Below are 17,971 nucleotides of genomic sequence, written 5' to 3'. Positions count from 1 at the left end.
CTCTCGCATAATAAACTTCTCGATCCCTTTCAATCTGGTTTTAGATCACTCCATAGTACTGAAACTGCTCTTACAAAAGTAACCAATGACCTTCTCCTCGCGTCCGACTCTAATTTCTCCTCCCTTCTCATTTTATTAGACTTAAGCGCAGCCTTCGATACAATCGATCATAAGATCCTCCTAGACCGCTTATCTAACTACGTAGGTATCCGGGGCACTGCCTATCCTGGCTAAAGTCATATTTGTCTGATAGGACACACTGTGTCTCATATAAAAATATCATGTCCACTTTCTCCTCAGTGAAGTTTGGTGTACCGCAGGGATCAGTCCTGGGTCCCTTACTCTTTGGAGTTTACCTACTGCCTCTTGGCGAAATTTTCCGTAGATATGGCATTAACTTTCACTGTTATGCCGATGATACCCAAATTTATATACCAATTAGACCAGACGATCGCTCTAAACTCGCTAATCTTGAATCCTGCTTAATCGCTGTTACAGACTGGATGTCAAATAATTTCTTACGACTAAACGCCAACAAAACTGAACTACTAGTTGTTGGCCCAAAAACCCAACTTCCATTTCTCACTGATCTTAGTCTGAACATTGAGAACTGCGTAATTACTCCAAACTCAAAGGTGAAAAACCTAGGTGTTACCTTTGATCCTACTCTGTCATTCGATGCTCACATTAAGGATATCACTAAAATAGCTTTCTTTCATCTCCGCAATATTTCAAAGATCCGTCCCTTGCTAAATGCAACGGATGCCGAAACCTTAATACACGCCTTTGTTTCATCTAGACTCGACTACTGTAACGTCTTATTCTCTGGCCTTCCACTTTGTAGCACAAATAAATTACAACTCGTGCAAAACGCCGCTGCTAGAATTCTAACTAGAACTAAGAAGTTTGATCATATAACTCCGGTCTTAATCTCCCTCCACTGGCTCCCAATTCAGGCCAGATCAGACTTTAAGGTGCTTCTGTTAACCTATAAATCCCTGCATGGGCTCGCACCTCCGTACTTATCTGAGCTAATCATTCCCTATGTTCCCACGCGTACTCTCCGCTCACAGGACGGTAATTATCTTACCGTCCCTAAAATTAAGAAAAAATCAGCAGGTAGCAGAGCATTTTCTTACCGTGCTCCACATCTCTGGAACCAGCTTCCTCTGTCAGTTAGGGAAGCTGGCTCCATTGAAATCTTCAAAACTAGACTCAAAACCCATTTATTCTCCCAATCATTTGGCTGTGCTTGATAGTTGTGTTTGATGATGTCATTCTTTAGAAATATTTATTAGCTCTTGAGTACATACAATCCTGAATTGCTGAGCGGGCTGTCTCAAGCCAGCAATATCATTATAAACTTATACTTGACCTAATTTAATAATATGGCATCATTTGACCCAGTAGCTTAGATACAAAATCTAATAGCTGGTGAAAAAAACTAGTCCTGAACTGCTGAGCGGGCAATCACAAGCCAGCAGTATCAGTATAAACTTAGACTTGACCTAATTTAGTTTTGTTTGTTGTAGGTCATGATTAAGGTTCGCTAAACAGGGCCGAATCATTGACAGTGGTGTTAGGTGGTACTTAGACCTGAATTAGCAGTATAGTATTAGTCATCCTAAAAAATAAAAAAATAAAATAAAATCCTAATAAATTTTGTTTTGACCTAATTCTATTGTTGTCTATAGAGTTAGTTCCACCTCTGCGCAGATTCCCCCGCTCTCTTCTCTCTCTCCCCCTCAGGTGTCCTTCATTGGCCTGACGTACACCCCCGCCGCTGCAGCCCTAGGTCCGGCCGTCATCGCCCTAGCCACCTGTCGTCACCCTAGGCCATCTACCCGCTACTCCATCTACTGTCTGACACCCCGGGCTCTTCACCACCACCGACCCCTATCCTCATCATCCTGGTCACCTGCCTGCCTAAGGGAAGGGGGGGACCCCCCCCCCCCCCCCCCCCAGCCTCATCACCTCCAACTCCTATCCTCCCCTCCCCTTAATCACCACCTCCGACTCCTATCCTCCCCTCCCCTCCTCTTAATCCATGTCACCAACGCGGACTCATGGATTCCTCAGATCATCCTCATGGAACTCCCAATCTTGTTACCCTTTTTGTCACCTAGCTAATTAACTAGTATTCTCTAAACCTACGAACACTTAAAGACTGCATTTTCTATTTCTTTTTGGACTCTACTTTTTAGATTTTCAACTCCCTTCCCTGATCTTAGGATAATTTAAAAATTACATTTTTATATCCCTTCTGTTGGACTCTTTTTTACATTTTCAATTTTCTGTTCTCTTGTACATTTTATTTCCATAATAAACCATTCACAGAGTTTCATTATCGGAAACTCTGTGCATGGTTTAGCCCGGCATCTCTCGGCCTGTCTCGGAGGGGAGTCCCCAGATGGGGGTCCGCTGCTGTGGCCTGGTGGGTGGGCCCGTCCCCCGCGTGGCCTGCTCTCACGCTCTCAGTCACTATGCTGGTGGCTGGGGGCTGGGGGGGCGGGTCGCGTGGGGGCTGGGTCCGCCTGGGCCGCAGCAATTGGCCCCTAGCACAACGACCTCACAAGGTTCCTCCTCAGCCAAGTCACTGGGGCAATCCATGCGGCGATCCATATGGTGGAAAGGTTTTCTTGCGTTCACTGGGGGTGAGGGGGTGCCGCTGTGTCCCGGCTTCGCCTTCCCTCCCACGCCATATGTGGGCGGGGGCCGGGTCGGGGGGCATCGGTGCTCTTCATCACTGGCCGAGGGCTGCCGGTTGGTTTAGAACAGCTTAGGTAGGCGATAGATTAGCTACAGCCTAAGGCTGACCTGTTAGTGTTCAGGCTAAAATCAGACTAGAGCAGGGTAGGATAGGCCAGATTAGGCTGTAGATTAGCTAGATACTATGTCCCAGTTAGCTCTGGTTAATGCTTAGAGTAGTCAGTTGTCTGATCTTCTCCCCCCCCCCTCTCTTTCCCCCTTTCCCCGCTTCTTCCCTTCTTCCCCCTTCTTGTTCTCCTCTCTTTCCATGCTCTTTCCTCCCCCACATCCCACCGCCCCCCCCTCCCTTCTCCTGCTCTCTCCTCATTCTCCCCCCCCTCTGCTCCTTCTCCTCTTCTCCCCTATTTTCCTGAATCCCTGCCACTTCCTGCTCTCCCTTCTCTCACATTCCCCCTGCTCTCCTTCCCCTGCACCCTCCCACCTCTCCTTCTCTGCCTCTCTGTCCTCCCCCCTCTCTCACATTCCCCCTGCTCTCCTTCCCCTGCACCCTCCCACCTCTCCTTCTCTGTCCTCTCCTCCTCCACATTTCCCATTTTCCCCCCACCCTCGCCCTAATCCGGGCCCGTATCCTACTCCCTCCCTCCACCCTAGACCCTACCTCTACCCTCTGTCCTCCCCCCTCTCTCTCATTCCCCCTGCTCTTCTTCCCCTGCTCTCCTTCCCCTGCACCTCTACTCTCTGTCCTCCCCCCTCTCTCACATTCCCCCTGCTCTCCTTCCCCTGCACCCTCCCACCTCTCCTTCTCTGTTCTCTCCTCCTCCACATTTCCCATTTTCTCCCCACCCTCGCCCTAATCCGGGCCCGTATCCTACTCCCTCCCTCCACCCTAGACCCTACTCTACCCTAGACTCTACTCTACCTCCCCTGTACCCTTCCACCTCTCCTTCTCTGTTCTCTCCTCCTCTCTGTCCTCTCCCCTCTCTCACATTCCCACTGCTCTCCTTCCCCTGCGCCCTCCCACCTCTCCTTCTCTGTTCTCTCCTCCTCTCTGCCCTCTCCTCCCTCTCACATTCCCCCTGCTCTCCCTCCCCTGCACCCTCTCCTTCTCTGTTCTCTCCTCCTCCACATTTCCCATTTCTCCCCACCCTCGCCCTAATCCAGGCCCGTATCCTACTCCCTCCCCTCCCCCAACCCTAGACCCTACCCCTACCCTGGCTCTCCCTCCCCTGCACCCTCATCTCTCCTCCCCTGTTCTCTCCTCCTCCACATTTCCTATTTTCTCCCCACCTCCCCCCTCTCCTCCCTCCCTCCCTCCACCCTAGACCCTACCTCTACTCTACCTCCCCTGTACCCTTCCACCTCTCCTTCTCTGTTCTCTCCTCCTCTCTGTCCTCTCCCCTCTCTCACATTCCCACTGCTCTCCTTCCCCTGCGCCCTCCCACCTCTCCACATTTCCTATTTTCTCCCCACCTCCCCCCTCTCCTCCCTCCTCCCTCTCCCTCCCTCCTCCACTCTCCTGCTTTCTTCAAATGTTCAAATGTTATCTTTATTCTGTATATTCTTGTTACTGTGTGTTAGCTAGAATCAGCTAGACATACTTTCTGTGAAGCCCTCTGAGACATGCTTGTGAATTAGGGCTATATAAATAAACTTGACTTGACTTGACTTGACTACAAATACTCTGATTACACTGTCATACTCCATAACGTCTACTACAAATACTCTGATGACACTGCCATACTCCATAACCGTCTACTACAAATACTCTGATGACACTGTCATACTCCATAACCGTCTACTACAAGTACTATGATGACACTGCCATACTCCATAACCGTCTACTACAAATACTCTGACACTGTCATACTCCATAACGTCTACTACAAATACTCTGATGACACTGCCATACTCCATAACCGTCTACTACAAATACTCTGATGACACTGCCATACACCATAACCGTCTACTACAAATACTCTGATGACACTGCCATACTCCATAACCATCTACTACAAATACTCTGATGACACTGCCATACACCATAACCGTCTACTACAAGTACTATGATGACACTGCCATACTTCACCGTCTACTACAAATACTCTGATGACACTGTCATACTTCACCATCTACTACAAATACTCTGATGACACTGCCATACTGGGACTACTCAATGACACTCCATTTCTCATTTCACACAATGGTGCACGGACAACTACCTCCATCTGAACGTAGAAAAAACAAAATAACTGGTCATTAATACACCAAACACACCCCTCACTGGACTGAACCCCACCTCCATTCATGGCAAGACAGTAGAACAGGTCAACAACTTCAAATATCTTGGCCTCACTTTGGACATTAAACTCAGCGTTGACCAACACATCACTGATATCTACAAACAATCCCAGCAGAGACTCCATGTCATCCTTGAACTCAGAGCACTTTCTGTTGCCCCCCACCTCCTGTTACTGCTATACAAAAGCATAATTCAACCCATCCTCCTGTACTGTTCCCTCTGCTTCTACACCATGGTGACCATATCCAACAAAAACAAACTCACCAAGATCACCCATGTTGCCTTCAAAATCCTCTACTCACCCACACCTAATCTGTCAGACATGAACGACATGGCCATCAAACGCCTCGCACTTCACAATAGTGAACAACACTGATCACCCACTCAACCTACACTTCACACTACTGCCATCAGGCCGTAGATACAGGTGACTGAAATGCAGAAGAGCACAATTTGGTAAAAGTTTTGTCCCCTCAGCAATAGCTACCCTGAACAAAATGCCCCGTTGACCTTGTATAAATGCAGACCTTACCTTACCCTACGTTTGTGTTATATGTATGTGTTATATGTATGTGTCAGTTTGTGTTATATGTATGTTATATGTATGTGTTATATGTATGTGTTATATGTATGTGTCAGTTTGTGTTATATGTATGTTATATGTATCTCTGTATATGTATTGTGTTATATGTATTGGGATATTGGTGGGGATGGATGGAGGGGGGTGTATGTTATGGTGTATGTTATGCGTCTTGTTCTTGGAAGATGTATGATGTGATCACCAATGTTCATGTAACATGTACTGACTGAAAATAAGTTTCCTGCGGCACAAATAAAGCTATGTATTTATCTATCTATCTATCAACTGCGCATGTAGTTGAGGGGGGGGGAGGCCGCGCAGTGGCCGAGCTACCTCTGCAAGCATGCGAGGCAGGGAGAACACGCATATAGCGTGTGAGTTGCGTCTGCAAGTCTGCGAAGCGGGCAAGACCTCAAGGGCAAACCAACAAGGCACAGGAGAAATGAGCAATGCTAGCTGAGCGGGCATGCACACGCACTGTGCAAGGGACGCTAGAAAGGAGCGTGCGAAGTGCGCAAGACTTCTAGTTATGCAGAAAACTACATAATTGTTTGCATTGGACTATGATTTTAAATGATCAACCTGGTCTCACGAAAGTTTGTCTTGGCAGTCATGAAACTGTAATCTATTGATTTGTGTACATGGACATCTTTTGTGTGTGTGTGTGTGTGTGTGTGTGTGTGTGTGTGTGTGTGTGTGTGTGTGTGTGTGTGTGTTTTGTTGTTTGCCGAGCACCAGGAAGAGCCAGTTCGTCCGGCCCGGTCCTGTGACACCGTTTCCTGTTTTAAAACTGCACCATATGCATGTTTCCTCGTCTTTGCAATCCATGCACCCAACACCAATACATCTGTTCTCTGATACACAAGGAAGCTTCAACTTCATTTATTTTCATTTTGCAGGTGATGTGTGTCTTTGAGAGAAAGCCCTGGTTTGACACAGCGAGTGAGCCCAATACGTCACCTGGTATGATTGTAATTACCAGTATCTTTGTGTTTTTCAGTCAGTGGTGAAAACCGGACGCTTGATCATCAGTCATGAGGCACCAGTCACTGGAGGGTTTGCTGCTGAAATCAGCTCTACAGTACAGGTGAGTGTTTGCACTCTGTATCCATTGATTGGCAAGTTGAACATGTGATATCATGATTGAGAAGTTGTATTATGCCTATTTGTCTGTGTACTGTCTGTGGGTTTGCTTGTGCATATACGTATATGCCCATGGGAAAACCTACTGGGGAGCATTGTATTGGAATCCGTAGCACGCCCTGTCATCAGTACAGCGCATGCGCCTCATGGCAAATGAGGTAGTAATACTAGTGAAACAAAAGGATCTGGAGCACACGGTCAAAGTTAGGCAATTTTAATAGGTGCAAACAAAGACTGACGTTTCGACACACACAGGTGTCTTCTTCAGAGTCAAACAGGGTGCAGTGCAAATGACTGGTTTAAGTCCTCCCACCACTGAATAAAGCAAGACTCATTGGTGCAGCATGGTTATTACATCATCAACACACAGCCAATGAAAGGTTAACACATAGCCTACTCCAAGAGGAGAGGAGTGCAAAACACGATTAAAAACAATACATATAGAGAAATAACACAGCAATAAGTCCAAATGGCTCAACAGTGTTCAGTGTGTGGATCCAAAATGATTTTTGTTTATTGACAATATCACCCCCTCTTGGTGGAGGGGGGATTTTTTCTATGCCCCAGAATTTAAGGGAAGCCACGGATCCATGGTTGGCCTGGTCATAGTGACATTGTGCCATTGCATAGCCGGAGTTCTTGGTCTGAATGGCCGTCTTGTGTTCGGCTATTCTAGCCTTGAGGGCGCGCTTGGTTTGTCCCACATACACCAAACCGCACGGACATTTGAGCATATATACAACATGGGTACTGCTACATTTGATAAAAGAGTTTATTTTAAACTTTTTGCCCGTGCGTGGGTGGGTGTGTGAACTCCTTAGTGTCAGATGAGTTTGAGCAGTGTGTGCAGTAGCCGGTGGGCTGAGTGGGGAGATCCAGATCCTTTAGTTTCACTAGTTTAACTCAGTCCCTTTGTCTGAGAGGCACCGGTCTGGCGTTGTCAGCTGAAGCGTGTTTTTTCTCACTTTGTTCTAAAAATGAGGTAGTAACTTTGGTTATGTTAGTTCGGTTAGTCTTTGTTAGATCTCAGTGTGTGGATTTACTACAAAAATGACCATTTCACGTAACTTTGGATTATTATTTCATTGCGTGGTGAGTACACAAGTCACAACAGGTGCATGTGAGTGTTTCTGGCGCTGTTGGAATGTGTATTTTGTGTGACTGAACGGGAGTAGGCAGCTGTTCCATAGACTGCCATTGTAGCGCTAAGCTAAGTAGCAGTGAGAGCTCTACCGCGGTTTCTACTGCACACAGAGTGAAAATAAAGGGATCTACATTCTAGTCTAAACTCTCAAAATGTTGGCGTATCCCTTTAAGGTGACAACTGGTTTAAAGTTTAAATGGAGTGTCTAGTGTTATGACCGGCACACTAACCTCCCCATATAAGGTTACATACGTGACAGCCACCAGAGGGAATCCCAACAGGTGACGTCACCCCCACAGGAGAGCACTGCCAAACAATTAAACAAGACACGGGCTATTCACCGCGTTCCAAAAAGCACCCGACTAAAGCCATGTCCACATGGAGACGGAACCGATCTTTTTTTTTTAGTTTAAGAAAAGTTTTCCATAAACACGGAATCGTTTCAAGAAATGTGTGTATCCACATGAAACCACTGAATAATACCACTGAAACCGCTGTAGTATATATGCCAGGCCGGTAAGTGGCGCTGTAACGCTGCCACAAAGTACACCAAAAACAGAGAATAAGACAATCTCGTCAATAATGGCATTCAACCACTAGGGGCGCACATAGTCTATAATGTGTATATTACTGTAGCGAGCAGCTTAAACCCTTGGCTTTGCGGGGTACTATTACTAGCCTCTGTATCTCAACTCTAGAGTCTCTAGACGAGGTTTGCCATGTCGATGAATAAAATGATTAAACCTATACAGGCAAATGCAGAGCTATTCAGCAGGGCTGATGGTCTCCCTGTAGCCTACAATATAGAACGTTAACTATCGGTGACGTTCCTGATACCAGCCACTTCCATGATCTTTAGACATATGTTGCAAACACATCCCAGCGTATTGGCCGCTCCTGCACATCACAGCACAGGCTAAATGATGCAACATAAATATACAGTTTATAAAGTCATAGCATAAATGTGTTTTTATTGAAAAAGTGGTGTCAAGTAAGCTAAAGTTTTGTTGGAGTGGACGTCTCAGTCACAGTGCAACCGTGTGGTCGTCAAACCTCTCACTTCACTATATACCTTGTATTTGCGAGGGCTATATATAGAGCATCCCGAGTATGTGTGTTACACTCAGGTTTTATATTTCATTTCATTTCATTTTGTCCAATATTCAAATATTCCAGAATTGCATGTTGTATTAAAAATACATATTTCTATTTAACACATTTAGCCTGATTTTGTTTGTGTTATTGTAAAAACTTAGCCACCGCTAAGCTTTCTGGGAAATATCTGATGAAGGGAGGGGAGGGGTGGATGGGAAGAGGCAGCTGTGGAGCCCATGTTGTACACCTGTTCTCCACTTGTTGCTGACGGTGGTAATAGAGGAGCATTATATTTTGCTGCAAGATCCCCAACAGGCTCAGTAGCTGTTGCTGGCAGAGAGGTGGGGCTATGGCATAATCAGTTCAGGAAAGATGCGTATGGGCTGTAAACACGGAAATGTAAGGGTGGCGTCTTCAGATTTGTTCACTCTGGGACCCGGTTTAAAAAATTAGCGTATTCTCCCAGAACGTATACTCCCAGAACGCTGGTTCCATCTGGACAAAACGTCCATATGAGAAAAAACTTTAGCGGATACACCTAAACTCGTCTTCGTGTGGACATGGCCTAAATCCACCCAAAGTCATTTTTTAAACAAAAACCAACATCCTAGCTCTACTCAAAACGGACAGAGCCCCCACGTTTGTTATGACCGGCTCGTAGGCCACAACAAAAGAGGGAGATGTACACGAGGACTTTTAAACAATAAACTGAATTTATGTCAAAACCCAAGGAAAAAGTAAAGAATATGCTACAGTAGTGTTGTCACGGTACCAATAATTCAGTAGTCGGTACCGGTACTAGTGAATTTCCACGGTACTCGATACCAATTTCGGTACCACGGTAAAAAAAACAGACTGATATTTCTTGAACATATTCTCCTTTATTAAAGTATGCAACCATTTCCAATGAACAAATGGCATGTAGCCTTCAACTTTAAAACAAAACAATGTGCTTCTGCTTACTTCTTCTTACATTCAACTCTGTATGGCAGTGAGTACAGACAGTGCAACACCAGTGGCATGTAGCCCTCAAGTATTTAATTTTATTATTATATTAAATATTATAATTTAATTTATTTCACAGAATTGCTGGAATCCTTTTTTTTCAACGGTGTATATTGGTATTTGATCGATGCATAGGAATTCTGCCAATGCCCTATCACACTTTCTTGCTTCATGTGAGTCATATTTCCTCTGCTTTTCAAAAACATCAGGAATTGTCTGCTGGGTGGTCTTTTGGGCTCCGCGACTTGTGCCTTCCTCTTCATCTTCATCTCTCGCATACTGTTAAATGGAAAGTAACGTCAGTGAGATTTACTAAAATAAAGAGATGATAGAGACAACTGCACATACACACATGTAGAGTGCAAGCAATTTTATGTAGCTAGTTTTAATTCACGGACATGTTTCACCTTGTAGCTTGTATTTGAAGCTTGTATTTATTTTGATGCCATGTTGAACTAAGGCTAAGTTCGGCTATTAGCCGTGTCCCATAATGTTTCCATTACAAACATTGCATTGCACACGCGTTACACTATGCTAGCTAACGCTGTACCAGGTATTAGCCGGGTCCCACAATGATTCCATTACAAAACACGTTAACGTTACGTTAACGTTAGCGCAAACGTTTTTTGGTTACACAATGCATTGCCAGCTATCCCAAAAACGAATGTGACAGGATAAGGTCTGTTTGATATGTTGTTAAACGTGTTATTTTACACCGTTTGAAAGAAGTAACCCACCTTGAATTATTTGAACAGGTCTGGGTGCCTGTCTTTCAGCTGCTTGGCGAGATTGTTTGGTTTGGAACTCCCTTTCACACTTTTTGCAGATGGGGCTTTGGGGAATGATATTTCCAAATGCGACTCTTTGCATTCTTCTTCTCAACAAGTTGAGTTGTTGGAATAGGAGCAGCCGCTCCTGCTGCAGCCGTAGCCATTCTCTTCGCCGGCCGCCTGTGCGCACTGCTTGTGTCAACATACAAGCTGTGAATGACTGTTCGCGATTACGTGTGGACGTTCGGGGACACCGTAGTCCCGGAAGTGCGCGGGGCTGTATGCGCAGTATGTATGTGTGTTGCTCAGGCAGACAGGCTAACGTTAGCTGGCGGCTGGGTCCATGAAGCCAAGCCATGGTGGCAAACTAAATAGTAAATTCGGTACCCTCGGTACCATGAAAAACAGGTACCGTTCAGTACCGTAGCAATGTAGTACCGTCCAAGTACCGAAGTACCGAGTACCGTGACAACACTATGCTACAGAAAGTACAATGGAGTGTGGTAGTCAGTATCAGTGGTGTCTGGAAGTGTATGGGTGCAGTGGGAAATGTGTGGTGTGTGTTGTCAGTGTAAAACAAAAGACAAAGGTGAGAGCAGCTTGGTCTCTGGAGGAGAGTGGAGTAGCTCTGGCTCTAGCTCTGCTGACTGTCAGGGCAGGTAGCTCTAAGTAGAAGGCCTGGCATTCCTTGCCTGGTGCTGCCCATCTCCAATCAGGCTAATTAGCCCTGCTCCCAGCTGTTGTCGCCAAAATCCAAAAACTCTCAAGGGCTCGCAGCTTATGCCTACCCCACACTACAGGATTTTCAAATTCTTGAAGATTATAAAAATCTTGAGAGCCCACACACTACAGGACAGAGAGAGCCGATTTTTTAACATTTCAATCTTGGGACACACACACAATCGCGTCTGTTCAAACACAACCCCACACACTAGAAGATTATGCCGAAGATTCACCTTGGAAGCAGGGCTCGACGTTAACTTTTAAAATGCCTATTCAGTGTGCGCACCGGGTGTAGTAGTAGTAATAATTAGGGCTGGGTTAAAAAAATCGATTCTCCGATTTTTAATCGATTTTCATTTTAATCCTCGATTATCGATTCATATGTCCAGAGATCGATTTTTTTTTTTAATTTAAAAAAAAAATAAAAATTTTTTTTTTTTTTTTTTTTTACTAAACAGGCTAAAATATTGTGCTGTGTGTGGTAGTTGAAACATAGTTTCAAGTTGACGTTTAATTGTGTTTGTAGTTGAAACAAAAACATAAATACTGTAGGCTACATGAATGGAAATGTTTGATCATTATTAATATCTACTTTTAGAAATTATATAGGCTGAAATCAAATCACTGTGCATAATTGTGAAAGTGTCTTTATTGACAGATGAAAAGGCTGTTATTTACCCTTTGTCACCACGTGGTGAGTAAATATATGTGTAACTAAAACCATTAAAATTGACAACAGGTCTGCAACTTTTTTTCCCCATGTATCTACTTGGCTGGTTGGAAACCCCTGTGTTACATAACTGGACAGTCATGTAATTCAGGGTACAGCTCAAAAACCACGTTTTGGTATCACTAACCAAATCAATATTGAAAATTGATCGAATCGGAATCGAATCAAATCAAATCGAATCGAAATTAATCGATTCGCAACCTTGTGAATCGGAATCGAATCGATTCTTGAAATTTGAACCAATACCCAGCTCTCTTAGGGCTGGGTTCAAAAAATCGATTCTCCGATTTTTAATCGATTTTCATTTTAATCCTCGATTATCGATTCATATGTCCAGAGATCGATTTTTTTTTTTAATTAAAAAAAAAAAAAAAAAAAAAAAAATTTACTAAACAGGCTAAAATATTGTGCTGTGTGTGGTAGTTGAAACATAGTTTCAAGTTGACGTTTAATTGTGTTTGTAGTTGAAACAAAAACATAAATACTGTAGGCTACATGAATGGAAATGTTTGATCATTATTAATATCTACTTTTAGAAATTATATAGGCTGAAATCAAATCACTGTGCATAATTGTGAAAGTGTCTTTATTGACAGATGAAAAGGCTGTTATTTACCCTTTGTCACCACGTGGTGAGTAAATATATGTGTAACTAAAACCATTAAAATTGACAACAGGTCTGCAACTTTTTTCCCCCATGTATCTACTTGGCTGGTTGGAAACCCCTGTGTTACATAACTGGACAGTCATGTAATTCAGGGTACAGCTCAAAAACCACGTTTTGGTATCACTAACCAAATCAATATTGAAAATTGATCGAATCGGAATCGAATCGAATCGAATCGAAATTAATCGATTCGCAACCTTGTGAATCGGAATCGAATCGATTCTTGAAATTTGAACCAATACCCAGCTCTAGTAATAATGATAATAATAATAAATATAGCCGCAAGCGGCGATGCGGGGTCCAAGCTTCTGGTGACTTGGGGGTTATATGTCAGATAATATAGACACTGAATTGCACATTTAGTCAGAGTTGATAGGTGCACAAGTGTACCAAGTTTGCAAGTAATATGTAGTAAGTAGCAGTGGTGGTTGGTAAGCCAAATGGTGGCTGTCAAAGAGGCTTATTAAGCAATGGACTTTTTCTAGGCAAACTGTCATAATTTCAAATCCTAGCTTCCTGATAAGCTTAGATGTGTTAGCCATGAGTGGACAGCTTACTGAGGTGTTGCTTTTGTGGTGTTCCGAGTCCATTGGATGAAGATAGTGTGCTGCTTCTACTGTACACTTCTGATCATGGTTATAGATGTGCTCAGTGAGGAAAGGATTAAACAAACTGTTCCTGAATGGTGATCTAAGTAATTGGTTGATCACAATGAAAAGCCAATGCTTTTGTAGTAGTGGTGGTAGTCATAAATCTGGTCTGCATAAGCACAAGGCCAGAATTTGAACCATTTGTCTTGAAATTAATCTAAAATCCTAACTATTACTAGATACTCCACATGGTACATTCATAGTGTCTCTGTATAGATATAACAAGATTAATATTCAGGTTGTGTAAATCACCCTTTAAGTCAAACTGTTAGTGGCTTAATAGGTTATCAGTTAACAAGTTACTTGTCTGTTATTCAGATGTTTTAAAAGGGTAAGCTTGGGCACAGTGGACATCTAAAAGTTGGCAATAAAAGTGTAAGCTCAAGGTTGACTAAAGGAGTTAGGATATAATGCATAAAAAACTGGGACAAAAGACAGCAAAGGAGGCAGATATATGATTCAAACAATAAGTTTTTATTGCAAATAATAGTTTTTATGAAATGAAAAACTTAAAATATATCAATCCATTTTGTCCTTGTGTGGGGCTGTCGGGGTTTCTGGACTGTGTGGAGGGACTGTTGAGTCTTGGAGTCAAGTCTGAGTCAGGGCTATGATTTGTCTATTATGTCAACTCAGATGTGATTGAGCATGAGGATAGCTTCTTCCATTTCATCTGTAGTCATTTGAGTTGGTGATTTTGTAAGCAGTGGTGTGATAAGTGCGAGTGGGATGGTGTATGATGTTTCCTGGTTATTGATGGACAGAGAGAATTGGATATGTGTTTTGCGGTTTCTGTTTTATGGCGTTGATTGCATTTGTGACATTTGTATGTGAGTCAAAGTTTACAGTAGTGATAGGTGCCAAAAACAGAAGTACTTGTTTGTGACGGTGGCAGAAGAGACTTCACCATAGATGCTTTGAGTGGTGGGTGGTGGTGGTTCTGTGTATGATTCAAGTGCAGTGGTGGATGTTGATGTTGTGGTTGGGGTGGTTGTCAGATATGTATTGGTTTGTATGCATGTATGGATAGGTTGGTCAGGTGGTACCAGTCGTCAATGTCAGGTTTACAGTACCCCCACGCAGCTAGGGATTGGTATCGAGTTTCGATACTTACTTGGCACCGAAATGAAAACATCGATACTAAGGGGTATCGAAGCCTCCCTTGTCAATCGATACCAATTTTCGATACCAAAACAAAACAGCGTCATTGAGCCTATAAGCATGCGACATGCTTGCACACCATGCTCTAATACGGCTGGTGATTGGCTGTCATGTAGAAGCATGCAGGGAAAGTTACGCCCACTTTAGCCGGTGTGTGTTTGTTGAGGCAGGCAGCGTGCGGTGCGGAGACAAGTGGAGCTGGGACTGGTTTCCACAGACGAGAAATAATCGAGAGGTGGGTCAGCTTACCGCAAGTTTGTTGTTGATGTTAGCGGTTATCAGATCCCTCAGTCTGACAGTCTGGCTGTGAGTTGTAGCTAGCATTAGATCGTTTAATTAATTGGCGCGGTAATGTTATGCGCAAGCGGGCATTGTGTATTTTTAGCAACTCGTTAACAAACGCTGATGTCATGATAGTTTGTTGAATGTAAATGCGATTCACTTTGTGCCATTTAATAAGGCTATATTGATAGGCTAGTCAATGCTCAACTATTGTCTTCCATGCATGAAGGAGCTCTCTCTGGAGCTGTCTCATCAGTTTTGACAAGAATGACGTTCTGTTGCAGCAGTGAGCATTAAACACTGATCTGCAATGCTAGCGTTAGATGTTCAATTAATTAGTGTTAACGTTATATGCAAGCGGGCAGTTATCGCCCATTATGTATTTTTAGCAAATCGTTAACAAACGCTTATGTCATGATAGTTTGTTGAATGTAAATGCGATTCACTTTGTGCCATTTAATAAGGCTATATTGATAGGCTAGTCAATGCTCAACTATTGTCTTCCATGCATGAAGGAGCTCTCTCTGGAGCTGTCTCATCAGTTTTGACAAGAATGACGTTCTGTTGCAGCAGTGAGCATTAAACACTGATCTGCAATGCTAGCGTTAGATGTTCAATTAATTAGTGTTAACGTTATATGCAAGCGGGCAGTTATCGCCCATTATGTATTTTTAGCAAATCGTTAACAAACGCTTATGTCATGATAGTTTGTTGAATATAAATGGGATTCACTTTGTGCCATTATTGATAGGCTAGTCAATGCTCAACTATTGTCTTCCATGCATGAAGCCATCTCATCAGTTTGGACAAGAATAGCGTTCTGTTGCATCAGTGAATATGAAACACTCATTTGCAACTCTCCGTTTTGCACTGAAAACTATTGCACTGATTTATTTGTTTTACATTTATTTCCTTTGTAGTACTTGTAGTAGTTTTTTGTGGGGACAGTAATAAGTTTAGACAACTTAAAGTTATGTTAAATACAGTAGGTTTTTTTTCTGCTGTAAAACTTGAATTTTTCTAAAAATTGGTATCGAAAAAAGTATCGTTCAGGAACCGGTATCGAAATCAAAGTATCGAAACGGTATCGAAATCGAAAAATTTTGAACGATACCCATCCCTACACGCAGCTAGGTCAATGGTTCCAGTTGCATCACTGAGGAGGAAGGTTGTTGTATTCATGGTGGTGCCGGCTCAGGTTGTTGCTTCAGTTGTGGGTTTTACCAGATTGATTACTTTGCAAGTGATGTTGATCTGTGGAAGAGCATGGCATAAACAGACAAATTAGTCATAGGAAGTAGTATGTTTAGCTTTTATAACTTCACATTGACATGACACTATTTGCATATAGGTTGACTTTAGAAAATCTGGAGTATGTAATTCAAATTCAAAGATTCAAGGCCAAGGTTCAGTAGGTGGCATTTTGTTTTTGCATGATATTGTATGTTTTATCTAATGTCACTACTGTGGCATAGGGTGCAAAAAAAGATAGTAGACTTACTTTTTCGAAGTGGCGTCCTTCATTCAGAATGGTGGTGGTTGCATGTGAATAGCCACCCAGGGAGTGATGGATTATGGGAATATGAGTCCGAGTCTCCAAGCCCTGAGTCAATTAGGTGGCTCACACGTGTGTGTGTGTGTGTGTGTGGGAATGGGGGGGGGGTGTCACAGCAGGTGGCATTAAAAGTTTAGACATTACAAGTACCGCATAGTACCACACTTCAAATAAACCAAACTATACCTTTCACAAATCAACTCAATAAGTGTCAAACTAAATGAATGCCTGCTAAACTGTTTTCGGATGTGTGAGATGTGCAAAATAAATCAGCATTGTTTTTCGGTGGAGTGTCCCTTTAAGGCCAAAACTCTTAACATCTTACTTGGCTTTAATTAAACACATAAGATAGGAATACATTTCAAATTTTTATACCCATAGCTCCACCCATCTTCCCAGGGGGGGGGGGGGGGGGATGCAAACACACAAACAATAACTCACCAATTCAGCTTCAGAGTTTAGATTCAACAGGGCACCATTGGCACGGTGGATATCTACAGATCAGTAAAGGCGCAACCAATCACTTCAAGTTCAAACATTAACATTAACATGGTACATTCATGTCCACATTTTTAGTAGCGTTTTAAACATAAATTTAACATTTTTAACTTTGTGTTATTCTTTCGTAATTTATACTTTTAACTTATGCTTTTAACTTATTAAACTAAAACACAATATGAATTCAAAGATGCAAACACAAAAATGAAATCAGTGCTGCAATACAATGGTTCCTTCCAATTGAAGCAATTTAACAAATAAATTAAGCAGCATTGCATCAAACATTTAAGCAGCATTTTAAAACAACAGGAATGTAAACATATTCACCGACCATTGGCGTCTTTGAAATTAAACTCTGAGTAGAGCTTGGTGCTTCTGGTTGCTGTCTGTTTGAATGTATGACTGAGAGAATGTATTCCTTTTCAGGTGTTCTCAATCTGGTAATGAGCGGCCATTTTGCTGCTGCATCTTGGGAAGTGTAGTTTTTTGTGAGAGTAATCCCATTCCCTGGCTCATCTCTTGCACCAGGGGCTGTGTGTGTGTGTGTGTGTGTGTGTGTGTGTGTGTGTGTGTGTGTGTGTGTGTGTGTGTGTTTTGTGTGTGTGTGTGTGTGTGTGTGTGTGTGTGGGGGGGGGGGTGCAAACACACAAACAATAACTCACCAATTCAGCTTCAGAGTTTAGATTCAACAGGTTTCTGTCAAGTATTGGCAAGTTCAAGTTCAAACATTATAGATTGAATTGATTGTAAGATGTTAAAACCAGCTCCACAAACCTGCATTTCTGCTTTCTCCAGCAGTCACCTTCATCTCAGTGATTCAGGGCACCTGCTGCAGCTATCAACAGAGCTCTACCACACAGCCCACTCTGATTGGCTGATAGGGGTGTCAGTCACATTGCATTACTACATGTTTCTGCCCACTTTAATGTTTACATGGTAACCATTGGTGACCTGGATTAC

At 43.1% G+C, this 17,971-nt stretch overlaps 1 protein-coding gene across 2 annotated transcripts in view; it reads left to right on the top strand.

Moving 5' to 3' along the window:
* Nucleotides 1-17,971, top strand: part of bckdhb (branched chain keto acid dehydrogenase E1 subunit beta) — a 216,970-nt gene that overhangs the window by 158,847 nt on the left and 40,152 nt on the right. For both annotated transcript variants that reach the window (XM_083633578.1, XM_083633579.1), the window contains exon 9: nt 6,589-6,675. In XM_083633578.1, the coding sequence (XP_083489704.1) occupies nt 6,589-6,675 (87 nt within the window). The remainder of the gene's footprint in view (nt 1-6,588; nt 6,676-17,971) is intronic.

This window comes from Poromitra crassiceps (assembly GCF_964638095.1).
Source record: "Poromitra crassiceps genome assembly, chromosome: 1".
Lineage (NCBI taxonomy): Eukaryota > Metazoa > Chordata > Actinopteri > Beryciformes > Melamphaidae > Poromitra > Poromitra crassiceps.
This window is presented reverse-complemented; position numbering and strand designations above follow the sequence as displayed.